Genomic DNA, 16,395 nt, shown 5'->3' with positions numbered 1-16,395 from the left:
TGGGGTTTAGTGTGGGAAAGCCTCGGCAGGACAAGGTTTTGGTGCGAAATGCGGAGTAGGCATCTTGGACCTTCGCGAGACGCTGCATCTAGTAGGTACTCTGATATTGAGGTGAAGGTTGCAGGGGTCTTAAATATGATCTCATATGTTGAAGAGTACTTCTACTTTGTCATCGCCGCGTAGATCATCGTGATGTCCTTGGTCCGAAGATTAAACTTCTGCTCGTGATTACTCCTTAGACAGGCTCTTAGATGCGCTAATGAATGAATCTATGAATAGTCTCCTCCGAGTAGAGAGCGTATCATGTGGGTGTTTGCTTGCGAGAGATTACATTCGCGAATTTAGATGCCCAACGAGGCGCTACTTACGGGAAGAACCGCACACACCGCTAGCTGGCAGTGGTAAATTCGATATCCGAAGAGCACGATCCAGCACGCGGAGGGAAATAAAATGGCCAATAGATGCGCTGCCGGGGTCCTTCGCCTCTCGTCCACGAACACGGCGCAGAAATACGTGTGCAGAGATCAGTTCGATTGTGACCGGCATAACCGTCCACGACGTTTCACAGTTCTGTCGCTACTGAGGGTCAAAGTAGAATCATTCAGGCTCAAGAGCAATGCTGCACTTCCCTGTGACGACATTTATGCGGCCGTTTGCTTCTGTTTACAACCCGCGATTTTGTAGCCCTGACACTTGATCTTGCCGACAGCTGACGCGGGCAAACATCGGTACTTTCGTACTGTGCGCCGTCTGACCCGTGCAACCGGCGTGCTAGTTTCTAGCGTACAAAGTAGTAGCGTCCGTTTCGAGGTGGTCAGCCGTCTGTATAGAAGTTGATGGAGTGTTGATGTGGGATGCTAGCCTTAGGGGGCAACCGCTGCCAAACACACCTTACGCACGAAGGGTTGGAGAAAGCAGGCAACGAGAGCACCTTGCATAGGTACAAGGCTCCATCACGTCGACAAGTACAGGCCTTCGCGGAGCACTGGATCATCGAGCGTGCACCCCATCCGGTCGCGTATTGTGATATGCGTGCTGCGGCTAACCTCGGCAGCCATTTTTGTAATGGTGACGGATCGAGAGCATAGGGAAGCTGATTTGCTACAAGGATATGCGAGGGACTGGAATGCTTCGTTTCGACAGACTCATCACTGATGAGCTTGTGGCTTGGTTAGTATATTGCTGGCCGAAGAGTATGGGCGTAATGGTGATGACTGGAAATTGGAGGAAGGAACAACTTGGGTGCACATACCACAGACCACAGACCAGGATCGGTCGGTGCCGTAACTCCCAATTTCTCTCCAGACGAAAGTTTATTACTTTCAGGTTTGCAGCATCCAGAATGAGACGTGTCTGAGAGATCGTTCGGGCGCGATCATGCATTTACGAGATGTCGCAATTTTGCCGGCGGCGCAACCTCGCAGGATCTGGGACGCCTAGGCTACCAGGGGTCGTCTGCAGCCCAATTGCTGATGAGCCACAAAAATCCCTTGATGTTTCAAAATGTAAACATGGGCTCGGGTTCTCCACTGTGTAATTATTAGCGGCCTGCACAGGCTGACCATTAGGACGGCACGGAGTCGTAGCGGTAGGGTATACCCGCGGAATGTCTCTCAGCCTCTCTCATAACGCCGCTTCAATCCTTCCGGAACCCTCTTCTTGAACTTCGTTCTCCACTTCGTTCTCATGCTCTGATGGCGTTCTGGAATACGGTCTTGAACTCATCGGATGATATACTACCATATGGAAGACGGCTCATCCCCACTATCGTCGACCACAACGCCAAAACTCAACCGGACCGTGCTTGTTTCTCAATCCCGCGCTCCGAGGTTTTACAGGATGGGTTTCGCGATATCAGCTGGCGCACAGTAAGAACTTTACTGGCCCTAGCATCGTGGTCAACAGCAGCAAGCTCACTAAAACAGTACGCGAACGCGATCAACAAAACTGCCCACTTCATCCAAGGAAAGATTGGTCGGAGTTCCTCTTTCGAGACGGTCATGTATCTCGGCTTTCCGGATCTGCGGGCATTTCTCGTTTTGGTAGCATTGTATGTTGTTACCTGCCCGGTGCATAGCGTCAATACTCAGGAGCCACTGCTGATATCGACGACGTAGAATTAAAACTGGTCATAAGGTATGAGGTTTCGTTCGCCGTAGTTTGGTGTGTTAGACGGCAGTCGCTTAACCGAGTCAACAGGCACTTTTCAGCTCCTATCACAACAGTTTAGCTGCCCATACGGAATTGATAAAAAAGACAACCTGCGCGATCCTCTTACACACAGCAGGATTTCCCGTCTCCAGCATCCTAGAGAAGAACCGCTTAGAGAGTGTTTGCTTACCTGAATTGGAGGACCTTTTGAGTAGTGTGCCGAATAAGCCGTATCCTTATAACAAGACGTTCGACGAGGCGAAACACGATCCCTGCTACGTCGTCCATACATCTGGGTCCACTGGCATGCCAAAGCCGGTTGTATGGACCCATTGGATGATTAGCACAGCGGACAATCATCATGCGGTCCCTGATCTTGATGGCCGTCCCGCGTTATGGGCTTCAGTTCTTGACACTAGGAAGCGGAATTATTGCGGCTGGCCGCTGTTCAACGGTTCAGGACTTGGTGTAGGCCTTATGGAGCCCTGTTTCAACAATACCACGGCCGTTATGGGGCCGGCACAACCAGTGACAGCAGATGTCTTCAACGACATGCTCGAGTACGCTGACATCGACGCTGCGAGCTGCTTGCCATCTACCCTGGAGGAAACCGCGAGAAGGCCGGGTGTTCTAGCGAAGCTAAACAAGTTGAAAATGATTGTCTACGTCGGAGGTAATCAAGCGAACAAATTTGCACAGGCCATTACCTGACTCTCTACAGGATCACTTTCACCGGATGCTGGAGACGCAGTTTCACGGTACACAAACCTGCACACTCTTATGGGAAGTACGGAGACGAATGCTGTAGTACAGCACTCTACAGACCGGGAAGACTGGGCTTACATCTGCATCAATTCCACTTATAACGGAATTGAGATGCGCCCGGTAGCAGATCTTTTCGAGCTTGTATATGTCAGAAACGTTGCCTACGCCGACTTTCAGGGCGTGTTCAAAGCCTACCCGCATTTGCACGAGTTTTCGATGCAGGATCTCTACTCCCGGCATCCAACCAAGCCTCACCACTGGAGGCACGAAGGTCGCAAGGACGATATTATTGTCTTTCGAAATGGATCGAAGTCCAATCCTATGGTTCACGAACGCATGATCGCATCGCATCCGGCAGTGCAACACGCCCTTGTAGTGGGGACTGGTAGAGACAAACTAGCAGTCATCATCGAACTCCGCCCAGAAGTTTATACCGGGGATGTTCAAAAACAAAGAAACCTTCTCAAAACTATTTGGCCCATAATCATCCAAGCCAACAACGTTGTTGAGACATATAGCCAACTCGAAGCTCGTTACGTCATGTTTGCAAAGCCAGACAAGCCTTTTGCGGTCGGTCTGAAGGGTGTCGTGCGAAGGAAAGCGACTGTCGATCTTTATGCAGAGGAAATCGAAGAACTATATGCATCGATTGCAAGTGGAGGTTTGAAGGCGTTGTTCCGTACTGAGGGGCGTTAGCCTCGGCCACATCAATGTCCCGTTTGGCCCCCACCGAGCTTGCGTCTGCCAGCCGCAGCACGGTCCCTTGAAGACCGGACGAAAAATATGTCCTCGAAAGCGTCACACCCCGCTCGCTGACTGCTACGTTCGCTTTCCTCGTTAATGCTCGCCGGCTGCCAACCAGCCGATTGTGATCCTCGCGTCTTCGGCATATCGCTCTTTTGCCTAATTGGCTACCGGGTGGACTACACCGCCGAGTGGCTTTGTAATCCAAGTTTCACGCACCGCGATAGCACGACATTGGGTCAATTGTTGCTTCACGGGTCAATTATTGCTCCACTTCGAGATTTACGGCATGATAAGATGCAGTGGGTCGTACGATCAGGCAACCGAACTATACGTAAAGTACACAGTGGGGAACCCAGTGGGATTACTATACAGGAATTTTACAACTTCTCATCATTCAGGGAAGTTAGATACAGTACCCAGCAGATGAAAATTTGGAAAAGGAAATGTGGTGGTACCGTACCCTGGGCAAGTTTTAGCCGTCTGCCACCGCACCCCCACCATGTCACCTGACAACCTACGGAGATTTTAGTTTTTAGCAATACTCTTAGCGCGGCACTGTTCTGTATATTAATAACTTTCTGATATGTTTTTGATACTTACTGTACCTAATCAGGCTAACTAACTGTATTATACACTATGAGGCGTTGGCTGGATATCTGTCTCCCCTCAGCTGCAGCGTTACGGGTTACGTATGGCAGCATGCGCATACGGCTGAATCACATCTCCAGCCCTACCATAGTATAAATATCACTACACTCCTACCCACTATCGAAGCAGACTGAAAGCAACATCAACAGCAGTAACCTTCTCTCGTTCAAAAAGATCTCTGAAACAACATCTTTTCGAAGCCTTCAACAATCACTACCACCACCCGGTCAGCAGCTCTCGATCACGATGCCAGCCATGTCTTTTCACCAAGTGATTCTCATCCCAATCCTCAGTGGCCTTAAGAACGCTCGTTTCTTCATCACCAAAGGCTACGAACATGCCAAAGCCCATAACATCGACCCCAATGACTTTCTCACCGCTCGCCTGCACCCGGATATGCGAGACTTCATCTTCCAGATCCAGCGCCTCACCGATGCAGCCAAATTCATCCCCAGCCGCGTCAACCCTGCCGTGGAGGACCTTGCTCTGCCGGACGAGGAGAAGACGTTTCCCGAACTGCTCGCGAGGATTGAGAAGACGATCAAATATTTTGAGGACCTCGATGCGGGCTGCCTCGATGGATGCGAGGACGCGGAGGTTGTGTTGAAGTTTTCAGAGGGGACGTTGGAGGCCAAGTTTACTGCATTGCAGTATGTGCTTCAGTTTGCGCAACCAAACTTCTGGTGAGTAAAATGCTCCAGGTGAAAGACTACTGATGTTAATGGTGATAGGTTTCACGTTACGACTGCGTACGACATTTTGAGACACAAGGGCGTGGATGTTGGCAAGTTGGACTTTTTGAACGGCGCGAAGCTGATCGAGGTGACACGGGTGGTGCCCGCGGAGTAACTGTACCAAGACTTCAGAGAGAGAGGGATCAGTGCAATATTGAACATTGATATCATTAGGCCATAATCCTTCATAATTAAGATCTCCTACTCATTGGTTGCTCTCCTCGACAATTCTTGTTCCAGCTCTTCCTTTTCCTCAATCGTCAGGTCACTCTTTGCCTTTCCGATATTCACACCCAAGAACATGATAATTAATCCTGCCACAGCAAGTGCCGTCCCAAGCCAGAATGCAATCTTGTAGCTCCCCCGCTTTCCCCTCTCTTCTGTTTCGCTTACTGCTAGATCAGCAAAGCCCAAGAACACCGCGATACCCAGGAATAGTAAGCTGTTCATGAATGCGCCAGCCAGTCCTTGGCGAGCCTTTGGCATGGATGTTGTGATGAAGATGTTGGATACGTTGTAGGTTATGTCTATGCCGAGCGTGGCGCAGATCATGGAGGGGAAGACGTAGGCCCAGTAGTTGAATTTGACAGGAAGGATGGCGAAGAGTAAGGCAGACAGGATGTATGCAGTCCCGCTGACAAGTAGGAGGATGCGACCCGGAAGCAGATGTAGGACAAGACCGCCGATGGTGGCGAGGATGAGGCCGCCGGCGCACATTGGTGTGAACCATGCGGCTGTGAGAAGTGGACTGGCGCCGACGACTTCCTCAATGTAGAAGCTGGCATAGAAGAGGAAGATACCAAACGTGCCGTATTGGAAAAACAGTGCCAGGGCTAATGGCTTCATGCCCTTCACGTCGAACATATCGGCTGGAAGCAAAGGCTGCTCAGCGACCCAGCCCTCAATGTACACGAAAGCGCCCAGGAACAGCCAGCCGATGACGAAAGTGATTGGGATGTATGGCGTTGCCCAGCCCTTGGGTGCGTGGCTGCCATCCGTAAGAGCGAAGACAATTAAGACGAGACCGGGGATAACGGTGGCAGTACCCCACCAGTCCATCTTGATATCTTTACCTGGCTTATCCTCCAATCGGTTGGGAATGCAGAGGTACGAAGCCACGCCGACAATGGCGAGGATGATGCTGCCGATGAAGAAAAACCAGCCCCAAGAGATGAATTGGGCAGAGACACCAGCGAAGAAAATGCCCGTAAAGAAGCCTACGGGTGCGAACGCCCCGTAAAGACTGAAAACAAGATTCTTACGAGGTCCAGGACGGTATATGCTACCGAGCAGCATGATGCCAGATGGTAAAAATGCGGCAGGCCCGAAGCCTTGAAGGGCTCGGCAAAAGATGAGCATCACGTAGTTCTGGCTGAACCCTGCAATGAGGGACCAGACGAGGAACCACGCAAGCCCAACGTTGAACACAAAGTAACCGCCAAACATATCTGCGAGCCGCCCCAACGGCAGCAGGAATGCGCCGGTAACCAAGGAGAACACACTCGCGGGCCATGTCTGCGCGTTGGCGGGTATGTCCAGCGATTCGGTAAGCTTCGGCAAGAGAATGTTGAAGCCGGAAATGAAGTATTCCGCTACAAACATGGATCCGAGAAGAGCGAAGCAGAAGCCGAGTTCCATCCATATCGACGTGAAGACTTCGGGGCGTTCGCGGCCCAGGCGCTCGAGTTCGGAGGGTGTGTATGCACCCCGAGTAGGCGATGGCGATCCTTCTTCCACCCGTTCGATCTTTGGATCAGACATGGAAGCATCGGCCATGTTGATCTCGTTGGATTGCATGTCGGAAAGGTGCAACGATCCTTGAGTCTCTCTGCTCCAAAAGTCCGTCGGCAGCAAGGAAATTGACAAGAAAGATGATGGTGAAGAATTCAGCTCAGAATCCTTCAGATATCCCGTCTCTTTCTATATGTTTGCGCCGGACTCGGTGATGCCCCCCCAAGGTGACTGATATGGGTAATAGACGACATAGTGTCGTTTGCTGAGAAATTCGACATAGAAGGGCACCACCCATCTTAGCGTTATTCGTGACGTTTGAAAGGAAGCTCGTCGGTCGCCACAAGAGATCCACTCATGCACGGCCTGCGTCTTGGCTACCTGATCGGGTATAGAGTGGCAAGTGAAAGTCGAAGCTATATGGCGGCACAAACAAGCCATATGTGCAGAAGTCGACTCGATGTTAGTAGTCAGACACGTCTGAATGGTCCACTACATCCGAGGCTTGCATTGCTGGTCCGCTTTGTTAGTTGTAGTGCACTTCTTAGCGAAGCGTGACGGTATCGGCGGCTAATCAGAGCAGGCTTGGCAGCCATTAGTCATGCATCCAGCGGCTTCCTTGAGACCCGCTAGAGTCAACAAGCCATTTGCACACACATAAGCCCCAAACCTCTGGACATCCCCAATTAGTTAATCAGCGACACCCTCTGCATGGCGCTCATCCAATGAGCTCAACGCCCTTCAACCTCCCTACCAAAGCCTGCCACAATTGCAGGAAGCGACGATGGAGATGCGACCGGTCCTTGCCAAGTTGCCAGAAATGTTCTTCAGCGGGGACTGAGTGTTTGGGCTATGGAAAGATTTTTGTGTGGAACCAGGGCGTGGCGAGCCGGGGGAAGATGATGGGAAAGGGATATGAAGAGCGGATGCGCATGGTGCGTGAGACTGCGACGGAAAAGGAAGCCAAGGCCCACGATGTACCCACCCTGATATGGGAGAACGAGAATGTACCGAAACAACCAAATGCAGACGTCGACCTTCAAGGACCATGTGCGGATTCCGATGCCGAACCAGTGCCCACTCCCGCGCACCAGGATGAGGAAGAGATGGCCATGACAGTTCACTGGCCTTTGGTAGATCCGCTGGTCAACGATCTTGACCAGCATTCACGATACTACCTGTATCACTTCGCTGCACATGTATGCGATGTCTTGGTGGTGCACGACATGCCTGGACAGAACCCCATACGTGACATGATACCTGCGACGTCCGCATACCCGCAGCTGCTCCAAATCATGATCGCAAACTCAGCCTTCCACGTGTTCAACATCTCGCGCAACCCCATGGGCCAGTCAGCTTATCAGGGGCAACAAAGCCCGACCGCCATGGCATACTATCAAGCTGTGAGTCGATTCGGAGGGCCGATGAAGTCGTCGTACAGAGACGCTCTCGTCGCAAAGCAACGGGCTTTGACATTGCTGGCGCAGAACGTGGCATCGGTCAATGAGTCCAACATCGACCTCATACTATTAACAATTCTGATGTTTGTCAATTATGCCCTGGTCGAGTCGGGACGAGACAAGTGGAAAGTGCACATGGACGGCGCGCTGAAGCTCATTAGGCTTCTTGGTGAACCGCCATACCTGCAGCGCCCAATGAGCCGGCTACGACTGACGATCCTCTCAGACTTCCTAGTCTTTCACGTCCTAGGCTCGACCTTCAGCTTCACTACGCTTCCTAGACTCATCCCAGATACGATCGAGCTGGAGCCCATATTACGATATGCGGAGACGAACAACTACCTCTCATGTCCTGGCCCACTTCTGCGCATCATGCTCGAATCCTTCGCGCTGCCAGATGAGCTTGACGCCCCTGGGAATACGTATCCTCGCAATGATATCCAGGATCAAGTGGGTGTGTTGCTGCAGCGCGCGCTTGCATTCGATCCCATTGCTTGGTCTTGCGACCTCGAACCTGCTTCCCCTTTCGAAGATATCGAGCAGCGCATGCGTATTGGTGCCGCGCACCGCTCAGCAGTTTGCATCTACCTCGCGCGTGTGTTACCCTCGACCAACCCACTATTCGATACAGCGGGTGGTACCGCCCTCGTCAGTTTGACAGCTCTCGCAGACGACGTTGTTCACCACATCTCGCATCTGAAAGCCGGGGACGCGCTGTTCAAGTCGATATGTTGGCCCTTGTTCCTCGCTGGTGCTGAATCAGAGGATCCAGAACAGAGGGAGTGGATTATGAACACACTTGACGAGTTGTATGGGATAATGTTTTGGGGGTATCTGCGTACCTCTAAGCGAGTGCTGGAAGCCATCTGGAAGTTCAAGGACAGAGCAATGGCTGGCACAGACAACTGCTGGGTTGCGGAAGTGAAAGATTATGGGACTGAGATCCTTATTGCATAAACCCATATAACCGGAACCAGCCGGATCCAAGAGTTTCAAGCTACAGTTGGGAAGGCCGCACCTCAAATGCATCGTGAGCATGGAGACAAAGCAGTTAACCTCACAATGCGGTAAATAAGAGACCTTGAGTAAGGTACAGGGCCTTTGGAGCGCGTGAGTGGCTAACCTAGTCTTGGTGGAGGGGCAATCTCGTCAGCAAAAACCCCGGACCAAACCATAACGCAGAACCCGTGCAGCGAAGAGCACGACATCTCCCGTCAGCACTAGTGGATTCTGTGCCCGTGTTGATGGCTGCTTCCGTCTTTTAGACCTGAACTGGCACGTCGACAATGGCAACATGCGACTACTCTATTTCAACGTCTTTGCAGTCGTCGCTCACGCATGCACGCATGTCTCCGCAATCGCTGGCGATACTATATTTTGCTATTATCCCACTCCAAGCGTGGAGCACGAGTGGTCAAGCCTGAAACTACGCCACGTCGGAGAACAAGTACCTCTAAGTATAGCGCCTAGGTAAGACCCTGTTACCCTCTCTACACCCTTACGATTTCTACATTGAGCAGTTGTGCCATACGACTTGCCCAATTTGGGACTTCTTGGGTGTTGGCGACTACGATGCTTCAGGCTTTCGAAGGTCAAGGCAGGTGCGGTGGCGCGATGGCTTTTGGGAATTGTCGCACGACATTCATCAATCCCGCATCTGCATTTCGATTACGTTGCCTCATTTTGGTCAAATAATCTTGTTACCCGTCGCTGTCTCAACATCGCCATGTTTACCTCATTCCTCCTCCAATTGCTACTGTTCAGTGTATCCCTTATTCCTAACTCATCCGCACAAAGCGCCCACGACACCGTTACCGATCCAACAAAGCGCGCCGAGTACGCCTTCACAACTCTACAGACATGGTACAACGCCAGCACCGGCATCTGGGACAGCACAGGATGGTGGAACAGCGCAAATATCATGACTATGGTCGGCAATCTTGCCAAAACAGAGCCGAAGAACCAGCGGCTACAGAAGCTTGCGGCCAGGATATTCGCAAACACGGTTATGCAAGCACCGGCAAAGAATCCGCAGCCAGGTATCGAGAACGAGGCGTCAAGGGGACAGGATGTGAATAAGACGTTTGCGCTCTCCAACCGCACGGGTATTCAGTCGGGATATACGAAGATCCTCGACCCATATACCAACGAGCCACACACAATATATCCTAATCGCTGGACTCAAGCCATCGGCGATCATACTGATATTGAAGCCCTACCTATCTGGGCCCCTGTCTCGCAAGACGGCGACACTCAAATCCCGCTTCCGAACACGTTAGATCCGGAGGATTGGCTAGACGGTTTCTATGACGACGATCTGTGGTGGGCATTGGCCTGGATCAACGCCTACGATATCACTTCTAACCCCAAGTACCTGCACCTTGCGGAAGGCATCTTCGCCGCAGTCACTAAGGCCTGGCCAACACGCTGCGGCAACGGCGGCATCTTTTGGAGCTGGGAGGAAGAGTACATGAACGCCATCGCCAACGAGCTATTCATGAGTACGGCGGCGCATCTAGCGAACCGAATGGATGAGGAGGACAGAAAGAAGGAATATGTGGCGTGGGCCGAACGCACGTTAGACTGGTTTTTAAGCAGCGGGATGATCAACGAACGCGGAACCATCAATGACGGCCTAACAGAAGACTGTGAAAACAACGATCGGACTACATGGTCCTATAACCAAGGCGTCATTCTTGGAGCCCTCGTGCAACTCAACAAAGCCACGCCAAACCCTACATACCTCGCTCTCGCAGCCTGTATTGCGAAAGCTGCAATCATCGAGCTGTCCGATGTTGATGGTGTCATTCATGATATATGCGAGCCGGAATGTGGCGGCGACGGCACACAGTTCAAGGGCATTTTCATACGCAATCTGCAGATATTGCATGAGGCAGCGCCAGATGATGCGTATGCTGAAGTCATCAATATCAACGCGGAGAGTATATGGGTGAACGATAGGGACGGTAATGCGTTTAGTGTGAATTGGGCCGGGCCGTTTGTGAGACCGGCGAATGCAAGCACGCAAAGTTCGGCGATGGATGCGCTTGTTGCTGCTATTGCGGTGCATTAGGAGAGAAGGAAAAGAAGGCAAAGAGAGATGATGATGGCATAGAGTATGCTTGGATAGCGGTTAAATTGTGTAAATTGTGCGGTTGTTTCGGTTTTACGTTATTGCTTTTAGTTCATATATAGACAAGACTGCTAGCACCGCTGAACAAGTCGTACTCTATACCCGAGGCGAAGAGAGTACTACAAACTCGTCTAGTGGTAACCAAACATGTGAAAAAGTCTAACAACGCAAAATACCGAATAGCCTCTTTCAATCAATGGTGATACGTCTACTTGCTCAACTTGAGTCTTTTCTTATCGCCCGTACTATCCCCACCCTCTCCTTCGCTTCCATCCTCGTCATTCTCGATCCCCTGCTTCCTTTCCGTGCAGCACACGGCCCTCAAATCTTCAAACGCCGACTCGCTCTCCGCCTCCGAAACTTCAGCATCTGTCACGATCTCCGTCTTCTTCCCCACAACATTCGTCCGCGGATGGACTCCTTCACTACTCCCCATACTCAGCGTCTCGTCAGAGTCCTTTCCCTGCGAACCCCCGTTCGCCACATTCCCATTCTTCAGCTCCGCGGGCGCTTGGTGCTTGTACGCCTTTCTCCGCCCCTGACTCTTAATCATTTCTCGCTCATGTCCTAACGCAATGTTGATGTCGTCTTGGATGAGCGCGTTGCGGACTTGCTGCTCGGTGCCCCGGCCGTGGATCTTGCGGTTACGACAGAGATCTAGGAGTTCGTAGTAGTTTACTTCGGTGTAGGAGGGACGATTGAATAGAGGGGTGAGGGGTTGGACGACTGACTTCGCTTTGGATCGGGCTTTGGTGCGCTGGGAAGACGATGATGAGGATGGCTGAGATGAGTCGGAAGAGGTCACGATAGTAGTAGCTGCCTCGATGTCTGAAACCGCGGTTTGCGCGTTGGATCGAGGCGCTGATGTGGAGGCTGGGAGGTGTTGGGTGTATCGCGAAGGCACAGTTACGAGAGTGGGTTGCGACGATTTCATAGCCAGTGTCTTTCCCTTCTTTGGTGAGCCATTCGTCTTCGTGCTCAGCTCGTTTGTGCTGTCGTCTATCTTATCGCGCTCACCCCCCGATGGTATCGACGAGGAAGGCCCATCTCGGCCGTCAATACGATTGCCGTTCTCATCGATCTTGCCTGCCATAAAGTCGGCGAGCAGCTGTTCTTGCGCATCATCTCGCGCCTTCTGGTGCCTCAGCGCTGTCTCGTAAGAGGGCATCTCGTCTTGATTCTGGCCAGTGTAATTTGGAAGCATTGCGAGATATGCCGGCGTATATTTCCTGTGAAGTTCGCCAGATTTATGCCACGCCTTGGAGAGTTCTGCTTCCATCTTGTCATCAATTTGACCTGCCTCACGCATGTACTTCGCGTGCGCAACCATCATCGCATCTTCGGTAGCGGCATGGTTGTCGCCGAATACAGAGCGGGAGTTGCTGTTATCGACCTCTTGAGTAGCCGTGGATGATTCGGGCGTGACTCCAGAACTGTTCTTGGGCCGCATGACCATGTTGAACGCTGGCAGAGGCTTGGAAGGGAAAGTGGTATTGTTGTAGAAGTGGTCACTTCTGATACACAGAGGGAGGAAGTATTATGTCGCGTGAGCTGGTTGAAGTCGATAAGATTAAGCATACAAATGCTGAAAGTGGTGTGTGAAAGGAAGGGAAAGATACCGAAGGATTATAAATGATGCGGGACACGAGAGAAAACATATGAGTGAAAGTAAACGTAGTTTTGCGCTCCCATAACCCACGGTTTGCTCGAGACATGGTGATGAGACAAAGCACACGCGAAGCTTTAGGAAACAGCTATCGCATAAATGTTGCACCCATTGTTAGATTTAAACCAAGGATGGGAGTCAATCTTGCCTAAAGCTAGCTGCTCCATTCTAAGCTGTTGTTAGAGAGGGCGAAGTATATCACGCGTGCACGTCGCGATGAGAGACGTACTATGTCAAAATACACCGAAGATAAATGCTCGAGCTGAGATACATAGGTATACGATTGGCGCTATCTAGCGAAGGGACGTCCACGGGCGAGTTCCTCTCTCTGTGTTGTTGACCTTGGGACACGATTCCTGCCTTTCCAGATCAGGAATGGTTCGGACACTGCAACCGTAGAAAGAAGCATGACTCCACCATCGGAACTCAGGCTGTCACTAATTTGCGAGTTCTTTGTATCATCTACTCTTTAATTATTGCGGTCTTGTCGGGGCTTGATAGACAGTTTAGAACGATTTCTGCGTTTGCTCAAATCTCACGTTCAACCTCACAAGCCACATATCAGGCGTCCAATAAAGTCCGACTTTCACATTGCGAGGAAAGACTGTCACATTTGTAATCTTTGATGATCATGACTACGATTACATACTTCTGGTCGCTATGGGTCCTAATAGTTATAACAACGAAGATCAAATTGACGAGATCCGATCATAGCTCTACCTTCTGAGTGAAGAATAGATGTGACGGGATTATGAATAGTAATACTGGTTGAGTAGGTCTAGTAGCTGAACCCAAGCTTGTGTCTCTAATGAAGTCTCGGATCATGAAAGTTATGGGGCAGGAGAATGGAAACTCCGGGCTAGCTAAGGCTGGTCGACACACTCTCCAGACTTTGGACTGCTCTACTCACAGAGCATAAGCCGCATCGGCTCGTCGCAGTCAAATGAACAACCGGCGTTAAACTCCCGGTTCTTGGGGCTTGGTAAGTATTGGACAAGGATGCTGTCATCGTGTACCAAATTGCTGTTAGGTGGCTTTGCTGCATGCACAGCGTTTGAAGCGATGAAACTTCAGAATGAAACCTCAGACAGCTGATAGAAACGCTTCTAGAAAGATCTCAAGATAGGCCCTAGTCTTGAGTATCTGTTACTATATCTTGCCAAGATGTCAAACGGCGCAAGTTGCGTAGTAGCCAACGTAAGGTACGGCAAGGTCGATCCTTCCTTGGATTTCATCGTACGGGATGCAAATGCCGTATGCGGAGTTCAGTAAATTGTCTTTGTCGTCATCAGGCATCCCTACCAAAGCAGGGATTTCTCATTGGATGGCCTTTTCCCAGTTTGCAGACGGAAAATATAGGGATTTAGCCGGGACTCAAATGCAACTACACTCGGGTGTAAGTGTCAGCATAGACCCCTAAGACATGTGGTCAGACAGTTTCCAGGCCGTGCACAACCGTCCTGGTGAAGGATTGATGACCAATGTGCCGATGTGATGTCAGAGGATTCGAACGTTAGCAACTGGTTCCGGTGTGACATTACTGCAAAGTACTGTCCTGACTGCATAAAATCACCTTGGAAACATGTCTACCAAAACTTACGATAAATCAGATATCTAACTAGATCTTCGATAGGTAATTGTTAGTAACTGTTAGTGTGTCTGAATTATGGAAAGCCTTACAATTAAGTTCTGCACCATGCACTACGACGCGTATCGCCCGGAGGATATCGCTTACTCTGGATATCGTGAATATGACCATACCTAAATCGTCAGCGTACGTCAGACAAAGTGGTTAATGCAGCTGGTGGTGTGCGTAGGCTGCGGCAAGTCAACAGCTCAGAGGAATATGTAAGGTCCGGATTTGGGCAACACATGCAGAGCCTGTGCCCACACCAACGCGGCTTAATCGGGCCCTTTGATACTACATATGCTTCTGCCCTTCGATCATATCGTTCAGTCGACTACTAAACGTTCAATAAAAACTCAAATACCACCTACGCTCCAGGCAAACCTGTTAAGCGTGAAGGATGAAACTTGCTGTTGCTCACATCTACCGTCCACTGTTCCAAGATTGTGGGTGGTATAAAAAAGTTGGAGCATTGTAAGCTGACTGTCTGCGGTTAATATCATAGCTAGGATGTATTCCTCTACTATGATACCGTAGTGTGATTGGTTTCTTCTGTAAGCCATCGGTTCGATCCGAGCCTACCGTGCATGTACAGGCGTCTTGGGCTATCATCTGCGTTGTTATACTATGTTCACAATCCTTTGATATTTATAGATAAAAGAATGTTGTAGCTCCTTTGATGAAACAAAAGATGTGATCAGCGCCTGCGCCCTGGTTAAGCTATAGCTACTCTGTAGAGTTGTACCTTGAGTTCGGAGGTGTTTATGATTAGGTGGAATCCGATGAGTTTGGATATGAAGTCCGTTCAAGTCATTTAGTAAGAAGCACGGAATGAGAAAACTCAGGATGCCCTTCCAGTGATAGCTTTTATTTAGTAGCTTTTTATCTCTAGTTGGAGCCAGTTTAAAAGAGTGGCATTGTCCCCGCAAGGAATTGAAACGAACGACGAGTGCCTCAAAGTACACTACCCATAGCTACAGCCCTACCAGCGTCATAGTGTCTGCTTCACCCCCGAAATGTACCTAGATGCACATTCGCCGCGCCCCGCACCCAGCAAAGCGGTTCGAAACCACTGAGCTGACCTAAAGCCCCATATCACCTCGCCTATCAAGCAGTCAGCGTACAGTCTAATCCAGTTCCCCTTTGAATAATCATACTTCGTAACCACAGCAGCTTCAGCCTCAGCTTCCTCAGCCAGGCAAGTCGGGCAGTCGCAGTCCGAAGTGAAGCCCTTACCCTGGCAGCATCGACGGAAGTTGGAGAGCTTCTCCGAGATGGAGCCAGCCTGGCAATCGTTGCCGTTGCGGAAGTTTCCTTTGAGCTGGGCGCAACAAGCTCTGGTGGCGTCTGTGTTGGCTCCGTTGTTAACGCATTTGCACGCGTCGGCGCCGACGAGAAGGGTTGTGGCAAGGAGAACGAGGCGGGTGAGCTGCATGGTGGCTGGTGAAAAGTTTGAGTGATGGAAGATGGTTATAAAGTGGTAATGTATGCTGGAGAGAAGTCGCGATGAAGAATTGGAATTGCGTGCGAATCCAGCGGCTTAAATACTTGAAGTCTTCCGCGATCGCCTACGTCTTTCGCTCTCGCTGACCAAAACCCTTTGCACACGCTGTGATGCGACTCAACTACACTCCCTAGTTTACGACCTGACACCCTTGTTAATCCTCATATAATTGCTTACGCTGTATCTCCGCATGAGGATCCTGCAAAGGGAGGGGTGTCCATCGATTTGA

At 50.7% G+C, this 16,395-nt stretch overlaps 7 protein-coding genes across 7 annotated transcripts; 4 read left to right on the top strand and 3 right to left on the bottom strand.

Annotated features, from left to right (window-relative positions):
• Positions 1 to 1,694: 1,694 nt before the first annotated feature.
• On the top strand, positions 1,695 to 3,612 carry K460DRAFT_404513 (acetyl-CoA synthetase-like protein; the record flags this gene model as incomplete). Its single annotated transcript, XM_040936739.1, has 5 exons — positions 1,695 to 1,868; positions 1,926 to 2,050; positions 2,118 to 2,136; positions 2,200 to 2,824; positions 2,873 to 3,612. 5 exons carry the CDS (start codon positions 1,695 to 1,697, stop codon positions 3,610 to 3,612), a joined length of 1,683 nt encoding a protein of 560 aa, XP_040791838.1.
• A 945-nt stretch (positions 3,613 to 4,557) lies between these two features.
• K460DRAFT_276614 (uncharacterized protein) lies at positions 4,558 to 5,160 on the top strand (the record flags this gene model as incomplete). The annotated part of the gene is made up of 2 exons (XM_040928129.1): positions 4,558 to 4,994; positions 5,043 to 5,160. The coding sequence occupies 2 exons, from the start codon at positions 4,558 to 4,560 to the stop codon at positions 5,158 to 5,160; spliced, it is 555 nt and encodes a 184-aa protein (XP_040791837.1).
• Positions 5,161 to 5,246: 86 nt separating this feature from the next.
• K460DRAFT_279617 (MFS general substrate transporter) lies at positions 5,247 to 6,806 on the bottom strand (the record flags this gene model as incomplete). The annotated part of the gene is made up of 1 exon (XM_040928344.1): positions 5,247 to 6,806. One exon carries the CDS (start codon positions 6,804 to 6,806, stop codon positions 5,247 to 5,249), a length of 1,560 nt encoding a protein of 519 aa, XP_040791836.1.
• A 695-nt stretch (positions 6,807 to 7,501) lies between these two features.
• K460DRAFT_375942 (uncharacterized protein) lies at positions 7,502 to 9,193 on the top strand (the record flags this gene model as incomplete). Its single annotated transcript, XM_040934825.1, has 1 exon — positions 7,502 to 9,193. One exon carries the CDS (start codon positions 7,502 to 7,504, stop codon positions 9,191 to 9,193), a length of 1,692 nt encoding a protein of 563 aa, XP_040791835.1.
• Positions 9,194 to 9,962: 769 nt separating this feature from the next.
• On the top strand, positions 9,963 to 11,309 carry K460DRAFT_375941 (glycoside hydrolase family 76 protein; the record flags this gene model as incomplete). The annotated part of the gene is made up of 2 exons (XM_040934824.1): positions 9,963 to 10,341; positions 10,516 to 11,309. 2 exons carry the CDS (start codon positions 9,963 to 9,965, stop codon positions 11,307 to 11,309), a joined length of 1,173 nt encoding a protein of 390 aa, XP_040791834.1.
• Positions 11,310 to 11,577: 268 nt separating this feature from the next.
• Positions 11,578 to 12,825, bottom strand: K460DRAFT_394133 (uncharacterized protein; the record flags this gene model as incomplete). Its single annotated transcript, XM_040935977.1, has 1 exon — positions 11,578 to 12,825. The coding sequence occupies one exon, from the start codon at positions 12,823 to 12,825 to the stop codon at positions 11,578 to 11,580; it is 1,248 nt and encodes a 415-aa protein (XP_040791833.1).
• A 2,919-nt stretch (positions 12,826 to 15,744) lies between these two features.
• K460DRAFT_404507 (uncharacterized protein) lies at positions 15,745 to 16,097 on the bottom strand (the record flags this gene model as incomplete). The annotated part of the gene is made up of 2 exons (XM_040936738.1): positions 15,745 to 15,766; positions 15,820 to 16,097. 2 exons carry the CDS (start codon positions 16,095 to 16,097, stop codon positions 15,745 to 15,747), a joined length of 300 nt encoding a protein of 99 aa, XP_040791832.1.
• Positions 16,098 to 16,395: the final 298 nt, after the last annotated feature.

Source organism: Cucurbitaria berberidis, assembly GCF_010015615.1.
Source record: "Cucurbitaria berberidis CBS 394.84 unplaced genomic scaffold K460scaffold_2, whole genome shotgun sequence".
In the NCBI taxonomy this organism is placed as follows: Eukaryota; Fungi; Ascomycota; class Dothideomycetes; order Pleosporales; family Cucurbitariaceae; genus Cucurbitaria; species Cucurbitaria berberidis.
This window is presented reverse-complemented; position numbering and strand designations above follow the sequence as displayed.